Genomic DNA, 25,565 nt, shown 5'->3' with positions numbered 1-25,565 from the left:
GAACAGTGGTGCACAGTGGCACCTTTGGTTTCCATGACCGTGAAATGAGAGTTTAAGATCCTCTGGGAAATGAAGAAAGCGAGTAGAAGCGTAAAAATGCCTGGCTTTGGCTTGTTCAGAGAACTGATTCATGGGATCCTAGAGGAATCTCTCCTGTAGAGCAGAGAAACCCAGGAGAGCTGGTTGATCTTCAAAGCAACCTCCTCAGAGCACTGGAGTGGTTCCATTGCGATTTGAAGGAAGCCAAGCAGGTGTGGCAGGAGGCCAGACTGATTGTCTTGCTGAGCTCAACTACAGGAAAAAGTCCTGTGTAAGGAAGATGTGGGGACAGGTTACCTGGGAGAAATACGTAGAAGCATCCTGTGGGCATGCAAGGATGTAATTAGAAAAGCTTTTATTTCTTTCTGCTCTTAATGATATTCTCTGGTCAAACACGGTATTAGCTTGCATTGTGGTTGTGCCTAGTGAAAAATTAATGAAATGTGCTGTTGCCGCTCTCGGTATGAGCGAGATGGGACTTGTCAAGAGCCTGTCTATGTAGTGAAAGTGAAGAGAAAAAACACAGTGCCCAAGGAGAAAAATGCACACTTGTATTTTTTTGTGTGAGAAATGGCAAATGCCCTAAAGTTCCTTCCTTAAGGAATCATAGCACTATTTTATTTTTCTTCAAATTTGTTTTGCTAGCCGCAATGAAAAAGTTGACACCACAGATGGAAATCGAGATAACCTTAACTCTTCTTGCTCTCTGTGGGCTTTCAGCACACTGTGCAGAACAAGCTTTCAGGTTTTGTTCCAAGTTAATGGTATAAAAGTATACTGACTCTTTGGCAGTGCTGAGTGGACATGAATTAGGAGCTGATATAAATCTGAAAACTGCAGTGGTCTGACTTAAATCACTCTTCAACCACCTTAATTTTCTACCCTTTTGCTATGGGCATTCTTGGTTACAATACAGCCAGCAATGAAGTGGAATGAGTCACTGAGGCTGATACTAGAGTGAGTGTAAGCAAATCCCACTTAAATCTGTTTTAAACTCACTTTTTTCTACATGTGCTACTCTGCTGTTCAAGAAGTCACTAAAGCTGAAATGCTGTGCTGCTGTTCAGTGCTATGCTTCAGAGTATGCTTCATTGCAGCCAGCCAGCCTTGGCAAAAGACACATACCAGGTTTGGAAATAGCTAAGTTACCGTGAAAGTCAGGCTTTAACATAACCTAACAAGAGATTTAACATGATGAGAACATCAGCTAGGGTTTCCAAAGCTAAAGATGGTGCTAAACGTAGGTCTTTTGTTTCTCTAAGCAGACAGGTGCTGCAGTTCAGCAAGGTCTTTTCAGAGTTCTCACCAAAGAGAGCTAAATCTGCAGCTGTAAGGATAACTTAAAATGTTCTGGAGGGAATAAGGTGCAAGGGTTTAGAAGCCTTGTATTCTGCACAGCTGTTGAATGGAGGAAATTAAAACTGGTAATTTCTTTCTGCGAAGTCACTTGTAGGTTTTAATACTTAACATACTGATGGTTTGTTTTCTGGTTAAAGACATAAGTCAGAAAGCAAGGGCTGATGTGCTGGGCATGGGTCAAAAGCAGATGATTAAGAAGGAAACAAGGCATTTCCTGCCCATCCCCCCAGCACAAATATTGCTTAAAATATCCAAATGACGTGCAGTAACTGGCGTTTTCCTTCAGAAGTCTTAAGCATCCCTCTGTCTGCTGTTGTGAATTATACTTCTGCATTTTAGACCTCTTGAAAGGGAGGTGAGTGATGCTTAGGCACTGGTGTGTGCTTCATGCGGGCTGGGGAAGGGGCGGATGTATATTGGACAATTTAATGTAGGAAGCATTTTTGTAGACCATATTTATGACCTTTAAGCCTGAACTGTGCGCAGATTTTCAAAGAACCCTAAGAGTGTTAAATCCAAAATTTCCTTAAACTTTTTTTATACTTATGACCAAACCGATCAGTAGGTTTTTTTCAACTTTGCAAAGCTTAAGGATTTGGTTTTTGGAAGTTGTGTATCTGAGGTACCATGACAGTTCCTGAAGCATTCCCAAGTGAAGCTGATGGTTGTGAAGCCACCCTGTTACTGTGGAGCATTTAATTCTCCAAGAAGTGTTATCTAGGGGCAGCGCATTTGAAATAAAATTTGGGAATTGCACTAAAACAAGTCCTTTAGCCAGTCTTCTGGAGTCTCTTTGCTCCTTATATCCTTCAGATGGAAGGGGTGGTAATGAGATATGGGGAGGCTGATAGTTCTTCCTTGGTCATATCCTTGGAGAAGTCCAAACTGTTATATGTAGTTTTCTGTGCAGTCAAACATTAAAGTGAAAATGCAAATGAGTAACTTCTCTCAATCTGCTTTTGCTTGCCAGGTCCTGGAGAAATATCCAAATACACCTATGAGCCATAAAGAGATCCTTCAAGTTATCCAGAAAGAAGGACTTAAAGAAATCAGGTGAGTTAAGTACCCATACTGTTAAAATACATTCATACTTCAGTTCCAACTTAGTTTATTTTACTGTTAACTTCTATCTCATAAGTATTTTGGGGACTGAAATGTTAAATACCTGCAGAATTGGAGTCTAGGTCCCATTTGCAAATAGGCTTTCAAGTCACTGGCACTTTTCACCTAGAAAGCTAGATAAGGGTCATACTTAAATTTCCAGGTGTTGTGGTTTAACCCCAGCTGGCAACAAGTGCCACACAGCCGCTTGCTCACCTCCCTCACAGTGGGATGGGGGAGAGAATCAGAAGGGTAAAAGTGAGAAAACTCATTGGCTGAGATAAAGACAGTTTAATAGGTAAAGCAAAAGCCACATGCACAAGCAAAGCAAAACAAGGAGTTCATTCACCACTTCTTATCATCAGGCAGGTGTTCAGCCATCTCCAGGAAAGCAGGATTCCATCACGTGTAATGGTGACTTGGGAAGACAAACTCCATCACTCCAAATGTCCCCCCCTTCCTTTTTTTTTCCCCAGCTTTATATGCTGAGCATGACATCCTATGGTCTGGAATATCCCTTGGGTCAGCTGGGGTCAGCTGTCCTGGCTGTGTCCCCTCCCAACTTCTTGTGCCCCCCCAGCCTGCTCACTGGTGAGGTGGGGTGAGAAGCAGAAAAGACCTTGATTCTGTGTAAGCACTGCTCAGCAGTAACAAAAACATACCTGAATTATCAACACTGTTTTCAGCACAAACATAGCCCCATACTAGCTACTATGAAGAAAATTAATTCTATTCCAGCCCAAACCAGCATGCCAGGTATGCATGATTCTGGTCTGCAGCTCATATAAGATAAACTAGACCTGATCAGGTAGTTCAGACTCCAGATACTGAAGTAAACTTAACTATTTATTTCATCTTAAAAAAAAAAAAAAAAAAAGTCAGTTTAATTGAAATTACTTAGAACTTAAAGGTATCCAGGAAGTAAAAAAGCAGCCTCACTTACAAATCCTTATTTAGAAAACTTTATTCCTCATGCTGTTTTCTTTAGTACTATCTGGAGTAGTGTGTGGTTCTGCTTTAGAGATCTTCCTGTTCCCCATAAGGAGCAGACTGAGGTTTTGGTGTGCTGGGGAAAGGAGGGTGCCAACCCAGGTGACACTGATATGCTTTAGAAACAGAGCAACTCAGATGACAACTCTTGAACTGCTGTTACCATAGCTTAATTCTTGAGTCCTTGCTCATATATATTTCCCAGAGATGGGCAGGTGTATTTGCTGAGATAGGGAACAATTGTCCATATGAAGTACAGTGTTCATACTTCTGTTCTCTAAGAGCAAAGAAAAAGGGAGGGGAAAAAGGGGATTAGATGTGCCAGTTCATCTATTTTGGAATTAAATAGCCATCCTGAATTTGACTTAAGTTTTCCACTCCACTTTGCCAGTTTAATACAGCAATCCATCTGCTTTGCAGGAAATAATCAAGGGGCCAAGTGTAGAAATTCTGCTATCGATAACATCTTCCACTCAAGTTGTGGACAACACAAAGGTGGTTTGCTTTTTGGAAATGTGAGCTTATCTAAAAATGAGGGAACCAGATATACTCATTTAGCTCTTAAAGAGGTAACAAAAGTGCGGTTTATTTCCTGCCCTGACTATGCACTTTGCTTTGGGGCAGTACTACATTCAGTCAGATCAAAGGTTTATCAGCTTGAGGGCAGCTTCAGTATTGTGTTAAATACTGTTAATCCATCAAAGGCGTATTCACGAACAGTAATGGCACTTGTCAGCCCCTTGTGCCCACCCAAGGATAGAAATGCAGTTATCTGTACTGGTGGTCTTGCTGATGGCAAAGCACAGTCCAGCAAATATCCAGGCAGTTAGGTGTGGTGAATGTTTTTAGCAATTCCAGAGTGCTCTTTTTGGGTCAGAGCCTTAGGCAGGAGCTCAGATGTGGTGTGAAAGATCCAGTCTCTGGATGGCCAGGCCAGATTTTGGACAGAACAGCAAAAAAAAGCAGAACAGAAATGCCATGGTGCCATATAATCCTTCTCAACCTCAAGTCCTCCTTTTAGTCGATTTGGGGATTTAGCCTGAGCTGCTAGTAAGTTGTTTTCCTCTCTAAAAGAGCTGTTGCTGAGCATCAGGACAGTGCAAACTCTTGAGTATCTTAAATTCTGAAAGATGTTTGTGGGAGCAGTGAGATGTGAAACTGAATTTCTCTTGTTCAACTATCCACCTTACTGACTTAGCCATGCTTGGATGCTATGTATGTTTTTCCCCTTACATGTTAGATTGATGTAATAAAGCTTTATTTAGGTTAAGATCTAAAAGGCTGTCAGTTCTTAAGCAATTCAGTTCCAGTTAGTGCCAGTAATGTGTTTGTGGCTGGATTGGGCTTCTGATAAGTCATAGCCTGTGACAAGATGGGCTTAACACAAATCAGCATTTATTAGAGGAAAAATCATGTTAGAGAAGGTATAAAAGCTGTAAGATGAGCATGTTGAGCTCAACCAGATTTTGAGTACTCTCATGTGGAGGTTCCAGTAGGAAACCATGGCAAAGCCTTTGACAGCAGGTTATAGTAATTTGCCTGTGCTTGGTTGCCTTGAGATAGGCAGCTGCAAGAGTCTGGCAAAATGGTGTATAAGTTTGCAGGCAGGACATGGGCTCTCCTGTTAGCACATGTGTCAACGCATTTGAGTTTTTTGAATTCTTTCTCAATGCAATTTGCTCTTAATAAACAGAATTGCAAATTTCTTTGGTAGTAAATTATTTCCACAAACCACATAATCTTTAAACTCTGTCAGTTTTGACTGCAGTGTGTGTTGGTTGGTTTTTTTTTTTAATTCAGCATCTATTGCTTCAAATCCTTGATATATCTCACTTTTTAAAATCACTGAGTTCCAGAAAGAATATAGTTTTAGAAGTGACAAATGACCTGAAAGGAGACAGAGAGAACAGGGAGCCCAGCTAGTGTCCAGCATCATTTTTCTGTTTGGCCACGCAGCCAGTCCATCTCCCTTTTGTGCTAATGATTCCTGGCATGTGCTGCCCCTTGGCTGGCTGCTTGGGAGGAAGCTTGAGGGCATATTGGAAGAGTTTAGAGGACTCAAAAGTGCTGGTACTGTTGCAGAGGATTTGGAATTGCAGGGAAGAAGGGTGACAGTTGAGTGTGGAAAAAACAGGAGCAGAGACTTCTGCTATGTGCAGGACAATTTGACTATTTTTTGGACAAGGCTAGGTCTTTCATAAGATGGAGGGGGTTTTGTAGCAATACAGAAACCTGTGGTGATACTGGCTGATCATCTTACCTGTATTTATAATTTTATCCTAGTACTCAAGTAATTTTAATCGTGAGATTCTTAAAGGTCAACCCAGGATCTCTCTGACTCTGAGGTGTCAGTTTTGGAGACCTACAGCATCCTGAAGCTAGAACTACACTTTTCATGTGATCTGTCATCCTAATTTTCTTGATTTGCCTGTTTTGACAGGCTGTGCTAATCCTATGAGATCCTTTCCTACCTACAGGTCACTGCTTGCAAACTGTGAAAATAAAATACACGGGGATAAACACTCGATGCATTGGCAGCATAACCATATCTGGCTCTAAGATTTGTCCAGCGTCTTATATTGTCTTATCTCTGTTGGCAATGTAGCTTGGGGAAGCCTGAGCATGTTGTAACACTTATACTTTCAAATGAGGCTTTGAAGTTGCATGGGATAATGGTGTTAAGCCAAGCAACACCAGCTGTGAAAGTTCCCTAAACTTGAATGCATGGGATAGATGGGCACTGAGGGTTAGCAACAGAGAATCACATTTGTTTGATGATAAGTAGCTTTTTAAATCAAAATTGTTAACTTGTCATTGGATTTCCATTAATCTCCTTGGGTATGTTAAAACCAGTGTAAGAGTATCTGAAGAGTTAACATCTTTGAAAGATATCTTTGGTGGCCTTTTCTCATAATAGCCATGAATGTGTTGTTTTTCTTGGATTTTATAGGGGACACTGTATAAAATAGTAGCTTGTGGACCTCTGTCCAAACACACTGTCTTTTTTGCCCAAGTACTAATTAAGCAAGGAAATACATCTAAACACTAGCTCAATCTTGGTAAAAATGAAAACAGACATGGTATTCTGGCTACTTTTATTTCAAGTATTCATGGAATTTCTAACATAAACCAAAACAAACTCTTAAACCACTTTAGGAGGAAAAAAAAAAAGTGTAGAAGCCAAAGTCCCCTTTTCACTAGTCATATTTGGACTAGAGATAAGTGTGTCATGAAGAGTTTGGTTTCAAGTTTTAGCTGCCCTCCAGGCAGTGGCTAATTTATGCTTCTCATTGGCAAGTTGGTCCTTCCAAATTCCTTGCAAGATGCTCTGAGCATCCAAGTCAGAGCATCCTTGAGGAGGGGACTTGGTTCCAGGGGGGATAGTTATGTGAAGAGGGCTGGAGCTGCGCAGTCTGATGCTTGTATAAATGATGTGCCAGCACTGTAACCTGAGGCTTCCGTAAGGTTTCTTAACTGGTTTCCTGTTATTTCTTCTCTCTTGCTAGCTGAAAATCAGAAGCCTGCTGTATTTCTGTGGTTAGCTTGTCCTCTGTGAGCCTGATAATGTGAACAGTCTGTCTTCCTGAGTGATGAGGAAAACTACAGTGATAGTGACTGCCCTTGCCTGGAAAGAAAACATGGGGCTTTTAGCTTCTGTGTAGTTCAGAGCAGTGTCATGTTTGTATTACTCCTTTGTATTACTGCTCTAGTGCTATGAAATAAGGATCTTGCCTGAGTGGGAAAAAAAACTCTATACTTGGTCACTCTCTTGCAAGAGGAGCGAGGATGAACTTAAAAGACCACCAGCTCCCTCATTGACTTCTCAGAAATATGAGCAAAGGTCAGGCTGGAGTCTGGACTTAGGTGATAAATGTAGGAAGAGGGAAGCTGTTTACTGCTAGAGGATATTCTTGCATCTCAGATCGAGTTAAGGACCAACAAAGTGATTTCTCCTTTTTCTTGGCAGAAGGCTTTGCCACTAAGGTATTTCCTAGTCGTTCTTCAGTACTTTGATTTCCTCATCTTCTGCTGTAGAGCTAGGAAATAAGATGCAGTTGCATGCTCCTCCATGCCTTGATTCTCAGGGCGGTTGTTCCTTCAACAGCTTGATGCTAGGAAATTCTCCCTCCAGCATAATTTCCCTCCAAAAAATTAACTAACCCAACACCCCCCACAGGGTAAGGGTGGAAGGGGGCCTTTTAAAAGGAAGTAGCGTTCTTAAATTATTTTGAAAAGGATGAAGTTGGTATTGGATCCCACTGACACTGGGTGTGAAGATAGATTATCTCTTACAAAGAGTTTCCTCTCCCTATTAAAAGCTGCCCCTATCAAAACTGTTAGACTTTCCTCTTTGTAAAAGCTGCTCTTTAAAGCCATGATGAGCCTACAATAAAAGGCTCTCCCAGGCAAAAAAACCTCATCTAGGTGAAGAAATTAAATTGATAACCAGTGAAAAATATATTTCTCATTTCTCTATCTTAAAAAATATTAGGAAAATGTGAAAACTGAAACTGCCCAACAATGGAAGAGACATGCATCCTGTGTCTGACAGAGCAGGCAAGCCTCTTATTCTTGCTGCTGGCTAGCTGTGTTGCATGTGGAGTCTGAGCCATGTTCTTCCCCCTGCCTGGCAGGGCAGCTGTACAAAACCCATGAAGATTTGCTGCTCTGAGTCTACTGTGAGACTGCAAATCTTGGATTTGAGTCCACTTATATAGCTTTACCTCCCGAAAAGCAGATCTTCTGATAACTCACGTCCTCTGTAGATTCTCCAGTTAAGTGTTTTCACAAGTCCAGAGGATAGTAAGTGTAGACTGAATCCTTCAGCAAATTCCTTAACGGCTCTGGACATCTTCACTTGCTTTCAAGAAATGAAGAATTTTCATCAGCTCAGTCTGATTCTGGTCATGACCTTATAGCTGAGGAACATATATAGGCCACTGTCCTTCTTTTAGACACATTTGACTAATATACAGAATTATCTTGGTAGAATATTTGATAGTCCATTTGATAACTTCTTGTGGAATAAGTATGTCCAGAATTTTGCCCTCATCCTTGATGTCTATAGTCAAAATGCTAAAGAAACAACTTCTTGCTATGCAGTCTGCTTGCTGTCTCCTTTTAATTAATATCTGCACATTGGCAACTTGAAATTGTCTCTACATTGAATCTCATACAGTCAATCTCATATTTTTACTGAAGAGCTAACTGTTACACAGAGCTCAAATTTTGATGAAGGGAATCTGCATGGGTCAGAGCAACCTTCATGGTATTGCTCTTAAAATGGCTTCAGGCCACTTGACATGCTGATGAGCTCATCTTTAGTGTTTCCCCTCTGATCATCTGACCCGTTGGCTGAAAAATACCTAGTCAGGCGGGACGGAAGAGGGGAAGGGTCTTGAGGTAGTGATGGGACCTGCTGCAGGCTTGTGTTTTCAGCTTGCTTGTGCTGCCTCCTGATTCCTTGTGACAGCAGGAAGCTGGGAAACTGGAAAGTAATGTGCCAAAGCGAGAAAGCCAATTTGAAGCTCATTTTTCTGCCACTGCTGTATAGGGAGCCTGGCGGGAGTAGGGTAGAAGAGGTAGGAACAGCTGGGAGGACCTGCCAGAAGTGCTTCAGGATGGCCCTACAGCAAAGCATCCTCGAGAGGACACTGGGGTTCCTATAGTGCTCTCTGACCTTGGCTAACCACGCAGCTTCTTGAATACTAGTTAAGCATACCAATACATTTTTTTTGAGTGGCAGAGACTGTAATAGGTAGCATCCTCCTGTTGTGTGAGCAGGCTTTTCGGTTTATACTATCTGTGCCCACATAGTCTTCCCTAAAGGGCTGCTGTCTGCATCCGAGGATGGGATGAATTATTTTGGTGACAGCAGCCGATGCCTAGGCATATCCCCTGTGCTGCAGGACCCCATTAGGAGAGGGTGCTGGAAGGAGTTGTCCTTACTGGCCATCGAGCGTTTGTCAGGCAGCAGATTTGGCACACTTGGTTTGTTTACAGTGTTAATTTATTCAAATAAAGCTTTTCACAATTTCTTAAAATAATATTTGTGATCAAATTTGCCTGGTGATAACTGTGGCATCCCACAGTGAGGAGGTTGGGTGACACAATGTTTGAAAAAAACCACCTTTCTGTGTAGTCTGGTCTAGAGTATTTGAAACTACTCATTGCTTTGGCAGTCCATAGGTAACCACACCAGGAACCTTCTCCTGCTTGGGCTCTTTATACAGCAGTACATTTAGAAGCTGCTATATCCAAACCTGCTTTTTGTAATCTGGTGGCTGGCATTTCTGGTGAGCATTCACTTCTACCAATAGCTTCTATAAAACGGAGCCAGACTCTTCAAGGGGGTACGCAGTGCTAGACTGAGAGGCGATGAACACAAATTGCAAGATGGGAAATTCTGATTAGAATGAGGGGGAAAATTTTTTTCACCATAAGGGTGATAAAACACTAGACCAGGACCAGGGAGGGTTGTGTGACCTCCACTGCTGGAGATATTTAGGGTTGGACTGGTTGCCTCTGCTTTGAGCTGGAGGTTGTACTGGTGACCTCCAGACGTTCCTCCCCATCTAAATGACTCTAAGTCACAGTTCCCAGCCTCGTTCCTTAGCAAAGTGGCCTTTTGGCTTCAGTGCCTCCTGTAAGATTGTGAGTCACTGCAATACCTCAAAGCCTTAATAGGCTTATTTGTGGACAAGAGAGTACAGTTAAAAGGGCTGCTTCTAGTGTGTGCAGCTGGGGTACAGTATGTCAAACAGGTCATACTCTGTTAGAACAAAACAGCTTTGGTTTTCCCCCCTTTCAGCGTGTGAAGTTGCAAATTATGAGCTGGCTTGGAAGGCACTGAAGCCATCAGCTGACAAACCTTTAAATAACTTTACACATGCTTTAATCCACATGTTCTTTAACGGTAATCTTCAAATGATCTGGAACACCTTGAATTCATGTCTCATAGATTTGATATTGATAATGTTAAGTGTATATGGGGGTATATAGGATAGGGGCATCTGTGCTTCTTATTTAAGAACTACCAGAGTTGGCTTACCTCAAATCTCTCTAGCTTTTTTCCATTATGCTGGAGGATGGGTATTATAAAATGTCCGTAAAAGTATTACTAATCTCTTGGGGTTGTCATGTGCAGGACTCCTTACTCACAGCTGGGATTCTGGGGCTCTTTCCTGATGTTTTGCTGATGGGAAAGGGGCATTTGTTGGAAAGCAGATGCCTTAGGGCCAGCCTTACAGGCACGCACATTTTAATTGCAAGACTCTTTTCAGCTTTGCTCTATTAATTACTGTAAGCTGTCAGGAGAAGGGCCTGGCAGCAGCAAGGGCCAATAAGTGGTGGTGTAGTAAGTTCTTGCAGTTTTTTCCCTATAATCATCTGAAAGTTGGATTTGACTTTTTCTGGAGAAAATAAACAGCTATTAACTTAAATTTTTAACTGAAGACCACCAGAACATGGTATTCTGAGACCTTCATGATGTCTTTATATCTAGGTGGAATTGGTGTGTAAAGTCTGTGGTGTGAAGTACAGGTTAAAGCTATTTTTGGTCAAACAGCTGTCAAGTATTAGTCATAGTGACAGTTACAGATTAATATTTAACAAGGTTAGCGGTATGTTCAGTGATTGTCTCTTCTGGACACTCATAACTATCCTGTGAACCAGGCAGATGGTTCCTACCAGGACTTTTCCTGAAGTGAGGAAAAGCTAGAGATGCAACTTCTGTCCCTTGAACACTTTCTTTCTCCTGGCGCTACCAGCTCCAGGCCACCTTGTCTTTTGGTTCTGAATCACGAACCTTTGACTGCAGATCATGCCCATGCTTCATGGGGAGCCTGGTTTGTTCCCCTGTAGACCACAGAATGAAAAGCTGATCTTCTTGATGGACACCCTGGGTTGGGCAGACCCTCACAGGCCTTGTTTCTTTTTTGCTTCATTAGCATTAATTCTTCTAAAAGTTGAAGCAGCCCCAGGTTTCTGTACCACTCCGTGTTTGTGCAGAAGCATGGAGATGAGTTAGTGGATGCCATAAATGATACATGTAGGGAAAAACGTTGGTATGAAAAATAATAGTTCAAAGGGAATGAATGGTTACAGAGAAAAATCATACTGTTACCATTAGCAGGGAGTGTTAAATACATTCATTATATGTAGGAGAAGCTCTGACTAGGTGACTCTTTCCATATCCCTTATATAAAGGTATCAAATCCATAACTAACAAAATATTCCACTTCTCTAATCCTAACTGAGACTGGGGTAGTAGCGGTTTTTGCTGTCTCCTCAAAATAAAATTGCACATGGCTTTTCATCATGTGAAAGAGTATGTTAGCTTGTTGCAATGAGAACTGTGGGGTGTAATACACTACTGATGAACGCTGCAGGAGTCTAAAAGGTTGACTGTTTCTTCTAGAAAACGTTAGAGTCAAGGTCTCAAAAAATATCTAGATTTAGGATTTATCTTCAGTATGAACTGGCGCGTGGTTCTGTAGTAGAAATACAAAGCGGGGGAACCCCAAAACTTAGAAATTTTAACTCTGTGCCCCAAAAGCCTTAGAGGACGATACTTCTATCTGGTTTCCTCTTTTAAAATCAGAAAATGCTAGTTTCTGCATAGTCCCTCAAGGATGTGAACAGCACGTGAACAAGTATCTTACCTGTGGACACTGTTAAGGTGGAGCTAATTAAGTGCTGTAAACCTGAACGTATTGCTTACACCTGTAAACCATGTCTAAGAAAGTCAGCTGACTTCTACTAGGGTTTTTAATCTTATCCAGGACTCTGCATATGATATCAGGGTCTACTGATGTTCCCGCAGGTCAGATTCAGTTGTCATGATAGACCATTAATTAAAGCTATAAATAAAGTCCAACTTCAATGTGTGCCCAAGAGCTTTATTGTGTCCCCCAGGGTGATCCTCATCCATGAGTGTCTCCTGGGCCCTCTATTACCCTATGGTCTATGTGCGGCTCCATCTGAACTCGCTGTGATCGCCGGCTGCACTCGTGTTGTTTTGATCTTGCACAAATTCCCATGAACTCTGAGTGCTGTGTGAAGCCTTGAATTGGCTTTAGAGCAGGAAACATTTTACCTGCCCCAAGCCCAGCTACTGCGGAAATATTTAAATGAGGCCAGTGGTGTATTAGTTTGCCTTATTAGTGACTTAGCGAGACCATGGATTACCCATGGAGGTGATGAAGCAGTACATGCTCATTCCTGCACCATAACTATTGGCTTCATTAAACTGCTAGCAGTCTGTCTCGCTCCTCTGAGTTACAGGGCTGCTATTTTACTTGGAGTCGGGAGCTCTGAGTTGTGCTGAGGGTGTGTGAAACAATAAGTAAGTTCCTATACCGCTGTCTGTCTGCATGTGATATTTCCAAAGGGTCCACCCTATAAAAAGCTTATTAACTGGTGAAGATTGAAAACAATGCATCTGGGAGTTGCCTGGGGTGGGTAGCTGTATGCCAGCTTCTTTGAAAACAGTCTGAAAAAATCTGACAGGTCTACATCTTCCTCCCCCATATCTGTTTGATATAACCTGGCCTTAGTATTACTGCAGATCTGCCTGAAACTTTTAAAATTTGGTTTTGGTGGATGGGGGGGAGGGTTCATATTAATGATTAGACAATTGTTTTGCTCAAATTTTTAAAGGGGTGTTTCTCTCCTTTTTTTGGGTTGCACTCCAACTCCAGAAGGTAAGAACCACTGCTGATTTGTTCTAAAGCTACTCTTCTCTATTAACGCAAGCTGCAAAAGCCTTAATTAAATGAGCAACTGCTTGTTTCACACAGACTTAGAAACCAAGTAATGGTAGTATATTTGGTGTTAATGCTTCTGTTACCTTAATCTACCTTTCCTGCATGCTGTTTGCATTAGCGCTTCAGTGCGATGCAAACTTGAAATCTTAATCTGTTTGTAAAGTCTGTGGAAAATGTCAGGCTAATAGCATGTGAATGCTTAGTGTCTTACAAATTAACCTTGCTGTCTGCAAACCTGAATTTGGGGGGAGGGGGATGCTTGATTTGCATGACGTATTTTTGTGCATCTTTTGTCTCGGGGACATTTGGCACTGCATATTGGGTGAAGCAAAATTTAACATGTAGAATAAGCTGCTTTTCTAAATCATGAATGTGTTTAACAAGCTTGAAGTTGGTACAGTGATGTCTGCTTACAATATCTCTCTGCTCTGACACTTCCATAGATCTGAAACTATTGTTTTTTTAAAACATCATATTTTAATATACTAATAAACAAAAAGCTATTTGTGTGAATGTCTGATTCAAATGGAAAGTGGGGAAGAAGAGGATGCTCAAAAGAACAAAATGAGAAAAACCCTCACCCTTAAACACAGTCCAGTCCATTTGGGCGTTTTTATCCAGTTACATCAACATGCAGTGATGATGTGAAATGAAGACGCTTGCTGCTGTGTGCACTTTATATAAAGCTTCCATTTAGAGCAGAAGGCAATAATTAACTCTTCCCTGATGTTGAGGCTGCTGGGTGCTATGGCACCTACCTGCTGTGAAACCAGTGAATTCTGAGTGGTGTTTCTGTGCCCAGCAGCATCAGCAGATGCCCCTCTGTCTGCAGGATCCCCTGGAGCCCGAAGGTGGGGGTCCTGCGGTAGGAGGCTGCAGGGGATCTGCTGGGTGCACCATGCTGAAGACCGTGCTGTTGTGCACACCTGGAGAAATACTGTAAACTCTGCAAACCAAATTAAAAATGGAGCTTTAAGATAAAGTAACCTTTTGGTAGATAAATACACATTACATGATGTTCTGAGGGCAAGGGTTTTAAGTTCAAATACATCACGACTGAAAAATTTCAATCTGGTGTCCTACCCACATGTGACCGAACAAAAATGATTTGGTCACACTTTGTTTTCAAAGCAGAACAAGTCAGCTCGGTCCCTGAGGTTTCGGGAGCCAGGCTGATGGGAAGGGATGCTGCAGTGGGATTGAAAGTGTGGGAAGAAACACTCCACCTCTTCCTCCCCTTCAACAGGCAGCTGCTCGAAGTAGAGAGTCCTGCCCTTAACCTTGTGTACATTTACCACTCTCAAAACCCCTTTTTCCTGCTCAGTCTGAAGAAGCTTTGAGTTTAATGTGGAGTTTAAAATGCCATGGTTTAATGATGGCTTAAATTTGGCAGTTCTCAGAAGGAAAATGTGGTATGTATGTGTCTGTCTGAAATGTCGAGTAGCTTAGAGAAATACTCGGAGGGGTGAGAGAGCTCAGAATATGTATTTCTTCTTATGCCATTGACTGGTCTTACAACTATCTCTTAACTACAAAAATTATTATTACACTGTTACCCTTTCAGCAGTCCAATAAAATAAGTAAAGAATGTGCCTGTTCTGCAGGCAGAGGGACTGTCACTTGTTGGAGATTGCTATGAGATCGGTTTTCTAACTCATTAATGAAATGAAAGTGTGGGTATGGAAAATGTTAATTTTCAGAATAGAATAAATATTTAGAAGTTACCAGAAACCCTTGTTCAGTCAACAATGTAAAAAATGTATAGTTTGTGTAGCAGTCACAGGTTTATAAGTATAAACAGGTTTATAAATTCCAGTAAATCTGTTAAATTGGTTATTTTTAGCTGGCAAGCTGGTATTAGAAGGGAATAATTACTAAAACACCATTTGCAGTGGCAGGCAGCACTGCTGAGCACAGCAATAGTAGCAAAACGATTGGGAACTGAATTTTTAACTGAAATAGCTGCTTGACAAGCACTTCATATTTGCCCCAACGCAGCAAAATAAGTATTGTTAAGACCCTGCTGTCGAAGGTGCTGTATAGCTAAAAGATCGGTGCCAGCTCTGATAATATGAGTTTAAGAACAGGTATTTGTTCAGTCTGTTCACTGGGTGGTCACCTGGTAAGTATTGATGGGTACTTGATTGTATTGGACCTCTCTGTAAAACAGCATCTGTAAATGAAAATTTTCTCGATGCTGTGGTTTAAAGCCTATGTCAGCACTTAAACCATTTTTGCTTTTGATAAAGGTAGCTTTGAATGGGTAGATATGTTTTTCTCAAGCTGAAATATATTGTAAGTGAGGGTAATGCGTAAGGTATGGGAAAATAAAATGGCTTAAAACTTCAAACAGTGAACAAATCGATGTTTCCCAGTTTTCATGATGAAGATCCTAGGTCTAGGCATGAGAGCTTGGATTATGACCCTTGCAGTGGCACCATGAGTCCTATTTATGCTGAGTTTGCTGCCTGTATTTTGGCAGATTTACTGAAAGGCTGTGCTACTTTCAGCTTTTTGAGAAGTAAAAACTGGGAAGTTTCAGTATGTACTTGTAAAGCCATGGAAGCCAAATTAATCATGTAAATGCTGTTATAGCTACCTTTGCATCTTCTAAACTGTTGCAAATATATTTTTTTTTACTTTTAATGCAAGCTCATTTTAATGAACAAAGCCTATAGTTGACTGTTAGCATCAGCTGAATTTATCAGCCTAAGCACCTGTTCTGATCTGAACTATCCCAAGAAGTGTTGCTCAGCAGAGATGTGAACCAGTATAAACAAAGGCATGTTTATCTTGGTTTTCTTAAGGGTGCTGTTTATTTGTCAGTGGGCTGGCACTAAGCACTGGATAATTGATAAAGGTGAGCATCCCATTTATTATCATAATAGTTAAAACAGGTTTGCTTTTTTTGCTGTAGCTGTCAGCTAACATACTATTCTCTAGTTGAATAAAAAGGTTAGATGATACATTGCTGTGAGTGCATAAATGAAAATGCAACTAAAAACTCTTTCCACTCACAGAAGCACAAACACAGCTCGTGTATGCATGTACCTAAGATGTAAAATTCTGAAAAATATTTGCACAGAAAAAGCAGCAGGGTGCTGCTACTATTAGAGGCTGAATACCTTAGCCCCAGATTGTTCCCCCCAGTTGTATTTGGAGCGGTGTTCTTGCCATTTGTGATGAACTGCAATAGGAATGCTGCTGCTGAAGTTTTCGTCAGAAATTACTGTTAGAAGCATTAGACAAGACACCAGTAACTTTCTGGAGGTGGAGGATGTCCGAGTCAATTATTTTCTGTATCAGGAATTTATCCTGTTTTCATCAGGAAAATGCTTTTGTTGTCAGGAAAGTGGCCTGATGAAACACAAGTACATTACTGACATAAACTACTGAAATATCTGAATGTATTTGAAAAAGGCTTGCATTACTTGACAGCTGGATAAAGTTACAATATCTTGATTGTGCATGTAATCTATTTTTCAGTGCATAAATGAGACTGGGGATAAAAACAGTCCACGTAGATCTCAGGGCCGTGGGGATGAGCCACTCTAGCGTTGGCATGAGCCAATGTCTAACTCTTTCCTACAGTAGCTAGTTCTTGGGAGGAAACCCTGGAAGTTCAGTAAAATCAGAAGTGTGCCCTGTCTAGATTAAGCATCTTAATTCAAGTGCACTGGTTTATATAAAAAACTTATAGCTGGGTGCCATAAACCTGAGTCTGGAGTTGTACCCGCTGCTTTGTTAAACAGTAAACAGTGTGCGTTGCATCCCAGCTGAGAACATCACAAACTGAAATAGTGAAAGAAAACATCATTTTGATTCATAAGCCTTCCCTTGTTTCTAAAACCTGACAAAACCTCCAAAACCTGCACCCTACATGTAGTATTGAAGGAAGCCCTAGAGGGGTTACGGGGTGCTGTACTGCTTGCGTTCAAATTCAGCCTCTGTTCCTAAACTGCTAGGGTACGAAATACCCGATTTGAGAGTGGCTGTGTGCTTTTAGTACAGTAACTTGCACCTAATTGCCAGCATCTGGACAAATATTTTGACCTTGCATTTAACTAGGAGAGTGAGATCCCTTTGCTGCTGGCACAGCTTAGCTACCCACCACCTCTCTGTAGCAGTCCTGGGGCACTGCTGTTGTTAATACTAATTTTATATATTAATATATAACAGGGTAGTCTGTGAGAACAGGGGAATGTGGAAATTTAATGCAATGGGAAAAGTGAAAATTGATCTTAGCTCATTTTGGAAGATTCTTTGAGTGGAGAGTAAATAATAAATGAGAACAGCCCTGCATGGAGAAGGGCAGGAGGGGCAAAGCAGCCCCTAGACTGTGAGCATTAGCTGTGGGAGGGGAACTGGTGGAATGGATAACGTTCATTCAGGTTTCTCTGGGAGAATTTGATGTTAATGACTGTGGATATACCTTTTTTTCTTTCTCCTCCCATCATGACTGTGAGCATGCTGTCTGTCCGTGCTGCAATAAGCTGTTGAGCCAGTTTGCTGTAGATAAGTAGTAGAACATGAGCCTGCAATGAGACCGTCCTCAAAAGCAGTAATGTAATTCCTGCCTCTCTAAATGGAGAAGTCTTGAGCATCCACATCTCAAACTCCTCACCTTCAACCCAAGAGCCACAGTTTGAGCTTATTTAGAGCCCAGGGTGACTGATGACCGTGATCACCAAGCTGGGGAACATTTCAGTTCAGAAGCTTTAGGAATCAAGTTAGGGGCTTGAGCTCTAACAGATCTGATACAGCTTCCCCTAAGGGGCTGTGAAGGAGCATAGCAGTTAGGAGCTAGTCATGTCATAGTCTTGCTGAGCTCCACATAATCTTTTCTGATGGATGAATCCTGTTTTGAAACCTCCAAAAGGACTGGTATATTAGCAGTCACCTTAATAGAAGCTGATGGTCAGACTGACTGTGGCTCTGCAGGTGGAGCAGTGCAGATTTGGGTGGGATGGAAGGGAATGAAGTGAAATAATGGGTAATGATGAATCTGGAGCAGGCAGGAACTTGTCTTTTACTTCATCTGCTTTGCAAAGTACTGGGTTTGAGGTGGAATGATGGGAAACTGCCAGACATGGCTGATGATCCGGTGTGTGTTCCTGGCAAATGGAGGAGATGGCCGTTGTTACTTTAAAAAAAAAAAGAGGCAATAAAATAAATGGCATAATAACATTTGGTTCCTAAGGCTGTTTTTAGGCAGCTATTGCCTTTAAAGTGTCAAAAGGTAGGCTGAGTGCAAAACACAGGTCTGGAAAAAGTAATAAGTGAATGTTAGGGGATTCTGAGCAAAGGGGCAGTAAAGAACAAGCAAGGGGTGAAATCTTTCCATTTGGAGGAGAACAGGTTTCATTGCCAAGAATAAACGTAACCACAGTCTCACTGCACATTGCTCTGATGTTAGCAAACTGTCAGAGCTGTGGGTAACACAACCTTTTATATAAGAAAAAATGCCTGAAGTGGTTTCCCATGGGATGCAGGTAGGTGTAGTACAGCCCTGCTGGTTAGGGCTTCATCTGAATTCTGGGATGAGCATCTCGGCTTGTTTTCAGATATTTTGGGGGTATGTTTTTTCTTTTTCAATTTGGAGGTTTGTATGTCAAATCAAGATCAGATCAATGAAGTTGGAAGCTGCTGGTTAGGCTGCTCATGTAACCCTGCAGGAGCAGCTGCTGTCCTGTTCTTCTGCAGCTGCATTGGGGAGCTCTGTTCAGAAGTGTGAACGGCCACCCTGCACCCAGAGTGGGGGCTTAAATTGACTGATAGTCATGAAAATAAGACGGTTAATAAGGAAGGGCTCATGAGTACTTGCTCATTGAGGCAGAAAGGATGTAATATGACATGAAGACCATGCATCTTATACCCAAATTGAATGCCCCCCCCCCCTTTTTTTTTGAAAGTTGGGTGGGATTTGTCAATTGATTTTTAACTTCTAAAATTTTCCACAATAAGCTTTATGAAAGGCTAGAATACTGTTAGATTTGCACCAGCTTTCTAGAACAGCCTGTAGAAGAAGGCATGTAACTAGAGATGGGTAAATATGAAAGGGGAAAAAAAAAGGCAAAAATAGTGGATAAGCTATTAAACAATGGAATCAATTCAGTAGGAGCAGTGTAGATGCCAGATCAGTATAGCTCTTGTAAAGATAGGTTCTGCCAAGGCTTCATTCCTTGGTGACCTTCCAAAGTGTAGCTCTGCCTAGACTTTTGTAAAATGCTTGGCTTAACATTGATATTCTGCTCTGATACTGTTTTTAAAAAGAATGTACTTCATGAGCTAAAGGTCAGGTATGTGGCAGAGCTCTCCTCGCTGCCCCAGAGCTTCCTGAACATGGGAATGCTTCGGTGCATTCACTGCTATTCAACATGCTATTAGTGATCTGGAAAAAAGTATAAAATTACTTCTGATAATTTCCTAGATGCAGTGATAGGAGGGGTGATGATCAACAGTGATGGGAGAAGGGCAGGTATATTGTTTATACTGCCAGATACAGCTGGGCCCGTATAAAATATATTTGCATGCAGTTCTTGCATAGTACTTGCATGTAGAAATCGCATCCAGGAGCAAAGATGAGAAGAGGGGAAGCATGTACCCTGGAGAGCAGTGCCTTTGAAAAGAATTTGGGGTTGCTGTAGGAAATCACACTGAATTGTAGCTTCCAGGGAGACCCTGTGGCTTTTTGAAGAAGAGGATTAGCCCTGTGAAGTTGGCACATACCCTTGGTGAAGCTGGTGTGAGAAGAGTTGTTTCCAGTTGTGGTGCTCCTGTTTGCAGCAGTTGCTTCACCATTGGGGAAGGTGCACAGAAAAGCCATGGCAGTGGCAGGGAGTGATGAGCCAGGAGCTGGTTTTGGTGGGGTTAGTCAAGGAAGAGGTTTTCTATGGCGTGCAAATATATTTAGGAGAAGCTTATATTCAGCAATAGGGATTCTGGCTGGAACATCAACCTAGATCTGCTGTGTCTGAAGACAAGCATGAATTCTTGGCAGGGATCAAAGTGAGGTGCTCACATTACTGATTTCTCTGTTGTATCGCAGTTGGCTGTCTCTCCAAAAGACATTTGTTAGCCAGAGAAGTCACTGGGTCAGTGTAAGAGTACCCAAATGGAACCGAGTTTTGCCATGTAAGAACCAAAACATGATGAGTGGGTGGTCCCTGGTGTGCCTGAGGCTCAGTTGCTTTCTCTAGCACTGGTGTTTTTTGCTTGAGCATCAGGCTGAGCCGTCTGCTAACGCAGTCAGATGAGCTTTGGGCTGGGGTTTAGAAAATTCCCTCCTCATCACTGTTTTCGCTGGTATATATTAACAAATGATGCTCACAAAACCTCAGAAAGCGCAAGATCCTGCAGAGCAGAGATGAGTAAGCGCAGTTTGGTGAACATGTGGTTTGGACAGGCATCCTCTCAGCTGTGTCGCATCCATTTTGACACTCACTGGAGAGAACTGCAATGGGCAGCATCTGTTGATGCAAAGTGTGCGCCGAGGCACTGATTGGGAGACTGAAAACCACAGGGCAGCAGCACCCCTGCACCATCGTATTCATTAACACCGTAGAGGCTGTTTTCTGACCTTTTGCATATAGGTTTGAAGGAAGTCATCTGGTCTCACTGCAGGCTGCAACCCCACAGAGATCTCTGCTGGTGGGGGACGACTGTGCGCCCCTGCTCAGGCTCGTGCCAGAGCCCTGGGGCGTCTCAGCACAACCACACAGCTCCCACAGGAGCTCCAGTACTTCTCTAAGCCTGTTTCTCAACTGGAGGAGCGAGCAGCCTGCAGGATGCTCGGTTTGTGGTGCTGCAGGCAGGAGGGACCAGGACAGTGCCCTGCTGGCTCCCCACCAGTCCCTCCGACAGCGACTGGTCTCTTGCTGTACGTTTGCATAGCAGTCAGCACAGATGGGATCAGGTCTAGCAACATAAATACTAGCCCTCCTCTCGTAATGGTATTTCTCCTGTGGTTTGTGAGCCACCGTGTCTGGCCAGTGTTCCTTCTGGGGTCTCCTACTTGTTAGCTGGTATGTGCTGGGGCAGAGGAGACCAGACCTATTTGAGGATATTGGCTTCTGCTTGTACTAGTCATCAGTAATTCAGCTGAGCCTAGTGCCCTGCCCAAATCGTCAGAGGGCTGTGCTCATCCTTGCCTCTATTTCCCTTTTCTCCCAGGGATTATTTTACCTCTTTTTGTATAAATTTTGTTTGCAGTTTGAATGTTCATAGCATAATTTACTACAGACAAACAGCTGCTCAGGGATTTCAGTCAATCAGTCACAAATCTAGGTTTTTAGTCAATTTGATGGTGCCTGTTCCAGCCTTTGTGACAAGGTGTTGGGAGGTGAAAACTTCTCGCTTAATTTCTGCGCAGGGGTTGTGCTTGATGTCAATAAGCATTACAAGCAAGGACACGTATTTAGTAGAGGATGTGATCAGCCGGACCCTCTAGTGGGAACAAAAGTCACCTGCCTTGCTGTGTCCACCTGATTTTGCTTCTGGCTACAGCAGGATGGGCTTAAAAAAAACAAACAAAGAAACCCCCACCAGCACTGGTGAAAAAATGGATCTTCTGCCTCCATTCTCCTGACTGGGATTGAAGATCTCCACACTTTTCAAGGGAAATTGCATAATCAGTTTCCATTCTTTATCCCACAACCCTCATTTCAGTATGGTGTGGGGAGGTTTTTTGGAAAAAAACCCCACAGCACAACTTTAAATATCTCTGCAGTCAGTCATTAGCTCACAACAAACCTGCTCTGAGTTTCAGATGGGCAATGCTGAGTATCTAGAGCTTTAAAAATGTGTGATTGTTTTGATGTTTGGCAGAGAAGTATTGGAGAGCCTGAACTTGGGGGCTGCTTTGTTTGCTTTTTTTCCCCTGGGACTGGAGCGTGGGTACATGGACTGGTTTCACTGTTGCTTATTACAGCAGCTTCAACTTATATTCTCCTTGGGAATAGAAGTTGAATCTGGAATCTTTCTGCCTCTGCATGGGTGATGGTGAGGTGAGGGGCCATGATTGTCTCCCAGCAGAAGATTAACACTGACCAAATACATTCAAACATTAACCTTGTGTTTTTGTTTTCAGTGGGACTTCTCCTCTTGCATGCCTGAATGCTATGTTACATACAAACTCCCGAGGGGAAGAGGGCATTTTCTATAAGGTCCCGGGGCGCATGGGAGTATACACTCTGAAGGTAAGTGGCTCAGCTGGGGAATCTTGTTTGAATGCTCAGGTGACTTTTATCCATTTACAAATATCTTGGATTAGGATAATCCTGAAGAGGGGACTATTCCTCATTGGCATGAATTGTAGTGTAAGCTTTCCCTTCAAATGCACACACTAAGTCTTCATGCTTGCTAGCGAGCACCTGGGTGTTGCAAGTACAACTGAAAGTGCTACTTTTTATTCACAGTGGTGGAGTTTGCTGATATTAATTACTATCCCAGAAATGAAAGAGTAATTAAAACTTCAGTGAAATTTTAGCCCCAAAAGGGTAACTTCATCTTCACTGATCTCAACTTGTATCTAGAAATCAAAAATTACTTTATCCTCAGTCTGTGACTAGTAGGCAGAGAGTATTTGTAGGGAAAAAGTGTGGATTCCTTGATTTGTCTGATTGGCATCTTTAATCTTTCTTTGAAACCTTTTACCCCAATTAAACTACTAGAAGGAAGCCCGCTCTTTATCTTTTGTAAATTGGACTCTGAAAACTGTGCCATAAGATAGGATTCTTCTCCCTGCACGTAGACCTGTCTAGCATAGGTGTCTCTGCTAGAACCACTTTCCTTGTCTCACTCCATGCTCAATAGAGAGAAATAATAACTTCTAAGATGAGATTCATCTCATCCTAAAATATTCAACACGTATGAGAGTCTGTGCTTTACAAGTGCCTGTTAGATTACCAATGGAATCAACTAAGAATTGCCCTGAAAAGGATGTCCTCATCGTCATCGCCAAAAATTTAGCTAGGTTGAATTCCATTCTCACCATCTCCTCTCTCTGCCCTGTAAACTGGAAAAGCACATTATTCCTTGAGTACTTGTGTATAATGTGACAACAGAGGATGTTCTTTTGGGACCCATGCATTGGCGCTGATGTGCTGTCAGAGTAAAACATCTTTAGAGCTTCCAAAAATGCCATTGCAAGACATCTGACAAACTTCTTACTTTAAGCATTGTTGTGCCAAGCAGAGGTTGACCTGATTTCGCTGCATCTAAGTAAAAGTACATAAACCACTATTTTGATAACACATAAGTTTAAGGTAAGGGCTATCAGAGATACAAGCAACAATGAAGGGAAGGTAGTTATCTGTTTGCTGATAAACTGGAATGAGTCTTGCACAATTTGTTTCACTACAGAAAAGTGTGAAGTTTTATGTTTTAGGAATAAATCATACAGATTGGGAAAACAGTGTTTTATCAAAACATTATGACTTGGGAAAAGATTTAGATCTGGTAGTAGACAAGTAATTGAGTAGTTGTCCATGAATTCTGGTGGCAAATTTGTCATGGTGTGGCAAAGCTATGCTGAAAAGTTTCAGAGAAGAACAAAATAATTTAAGATGTAAAAATAAAAAGTCACTTTTGAAAGATTGCGAGCACATTGTAAGTGGAGTAAGTCATGTAAGCAAAGTCAAGCCTAACTATGCATTTGAGCAGCAAAACAGACTGTCAGAGTTACTTTGTTTTCCTCATGAGATCTGCAAGTTAAAACTGATTATCTTTCTTAATATTAAGCTTTAGCAAAACTCCAATATTATTTAACTCAATGTAGGAGTAAGTTGGTGAAGTGTAACAATTTGTATTAATTAGGAGGCCATACTAGCTGCTGAGTTATTCCAAAGGCACATTGTGTCCTGTGTATCTGAAGACACTGCGGTTTTGTTGTCATCTTTCCTTCCTTAGAGTTGTGTAGTCTGGAGGTGGTAACTTCCATGGAGCATCGAGAAACCCAGTATTGCAGGAAAGGGAGAGGTTCAGCCCTGCTGCACCAGCCTAGGTCCCCTTTGCCATGTGTAGTCCCAGCACAGTTGCCAAGAGGAGCCTGGAAACTGTGATGGTGCACTGAATGAGAAATCCTTTGGAGAATCCAGGATTAACAAAACATGATGGTTTAGGTAGCAGTTAGAAATAGAAAGCTTTGAAGAATGGGGCTGACCATTCCCCATGTGATGTGTTGTTACACCACAGTGGAGTGAAGGAGAGCCAGGTGCTCAGTAAATCACGCTTCATAAAAGAAGAAGCTTATGGTGAGTGAAGCAAAGTTGCACTTGCATTTTTGCTGGCTCACTGAACTGGATTATGGTATCACACCCTTACTGAGTAGTAAGGAGACTGGTAGGCTGCTGGGATCTTACTGAAATTATTATTTTTCTTAGACTTGATGATAAAGATATGTAAAACAGATTAGAGAATTATAACTAAGAATTATGTCAGTTCTGTGAAATAACGTTCAAAGGATTAGGTGTTTCTGAAGGTGCTTGCTTAGTGCTGGTGGCCAGGAGACACTCCAGAGGTGAATTCTTAATTGCAGCTAGCAATTGAACTACATTTCACGTTAGTTTTTGTTAACGTGATTTTACTGTTGCTCTTTTTTTGTCCCTTTGTTTCCAGCTTTGTTATCAAGTACCTAGTTGTCTCCTTTTCCCAAGCCTTGTCTAATTATAGTAGTCAGAAGTGATCTGCAGTGCATCGAGCACTCCATGCCCCAGTGATGAGTCTGTTCGTGGTGGTGAACAGGTGCTCTCCCAAAGCAGAGCATACAAGACATGGTTTATGGCTCTCAAGAAACATGACTGCTTTCTTAACTAAGCTGCAAAGGTTTGTGTAAGGACTTGGGAGGTCGGGTCCCGAGCTGATGGACAGGCTTCCCTTTTGCTAGGTGCTGTGTATTTTTGACAGCAGCAAGCAGGGTGGTTATGGGAGGTGTACAACTTCGGACACACTCAGGCTTGACAGTAATGATACAAAGAGCAAACTGAATCCCAAAATGACTGTTTCAGTGTTTTAGAGACGATAGCCAAGCTTTGCATGGGGAGGGGGAAGCAAAGAATAACATTTAATCTCTAAAAATGATTAGATCCTCCAGACTTGCTCTGGTGCTGAAGGGATGTATAATACCCCAAATCAGTCAGCTATGCTCTGCTGCAGCAACTCTAAATCTTGCAGCAAGTTGCGTTTGCCCGAGCGAGGATATGTTGGTTGCTTCTCATACAGCCTGAACAGTCTGCTTGGACCCCTGGGGAAAATTAACTCCAAGTAGTCCTAAATACTACAGAATAAAACAAATTACCATGACTTTTAAAT

The 25,565-nt window shown here is 42.0% G+C and overlaps 1 protein-coding gene across 1 annotated transcript in view; it reads left to right on the top strand.

Moving 5' to 3' along the window:
- Window positions 1-25,565, top strand: part of ASXL2 (ASXL transcriptional regulator 2) — a 130,799-nt gene that overhangs the window by 31,758 nt on the left and 73,476 nt on the right. The window contains exons 2-3 of the mRNA XM_069805396.1: window positions 2,369-2,451; window positions 22,345-22,453. Coding sequence (XP_069661497.1) covers window positions 2,369-2,451; window positions 22,345-22,453 — 192 coding nt within the window. The remainder of the gene's footprint in view (window positions 1-2,368; window positions 2,452-22,344; window positions 22,454-25,565) is intronic.

This window comes from Haliaeetus albicilla, chromosome 18 (assembly GCF_947461875.1).
Source record: "Haliaeetus albicilla chromosome 18, bHalAlb1.1, whole genome shotgun sequence".
NCBI classification, from domain to species: Eukaryota; Metazoa; Chordata; class Aves; order Accipitriformes; family Accipitridae; genus Haliaeetus; species Haliaeetus albicilla.
Note: the sequence above shows the minus strand (reverse complement) of the source record. Positions and strands in the feature narration are given on the sequence as shown.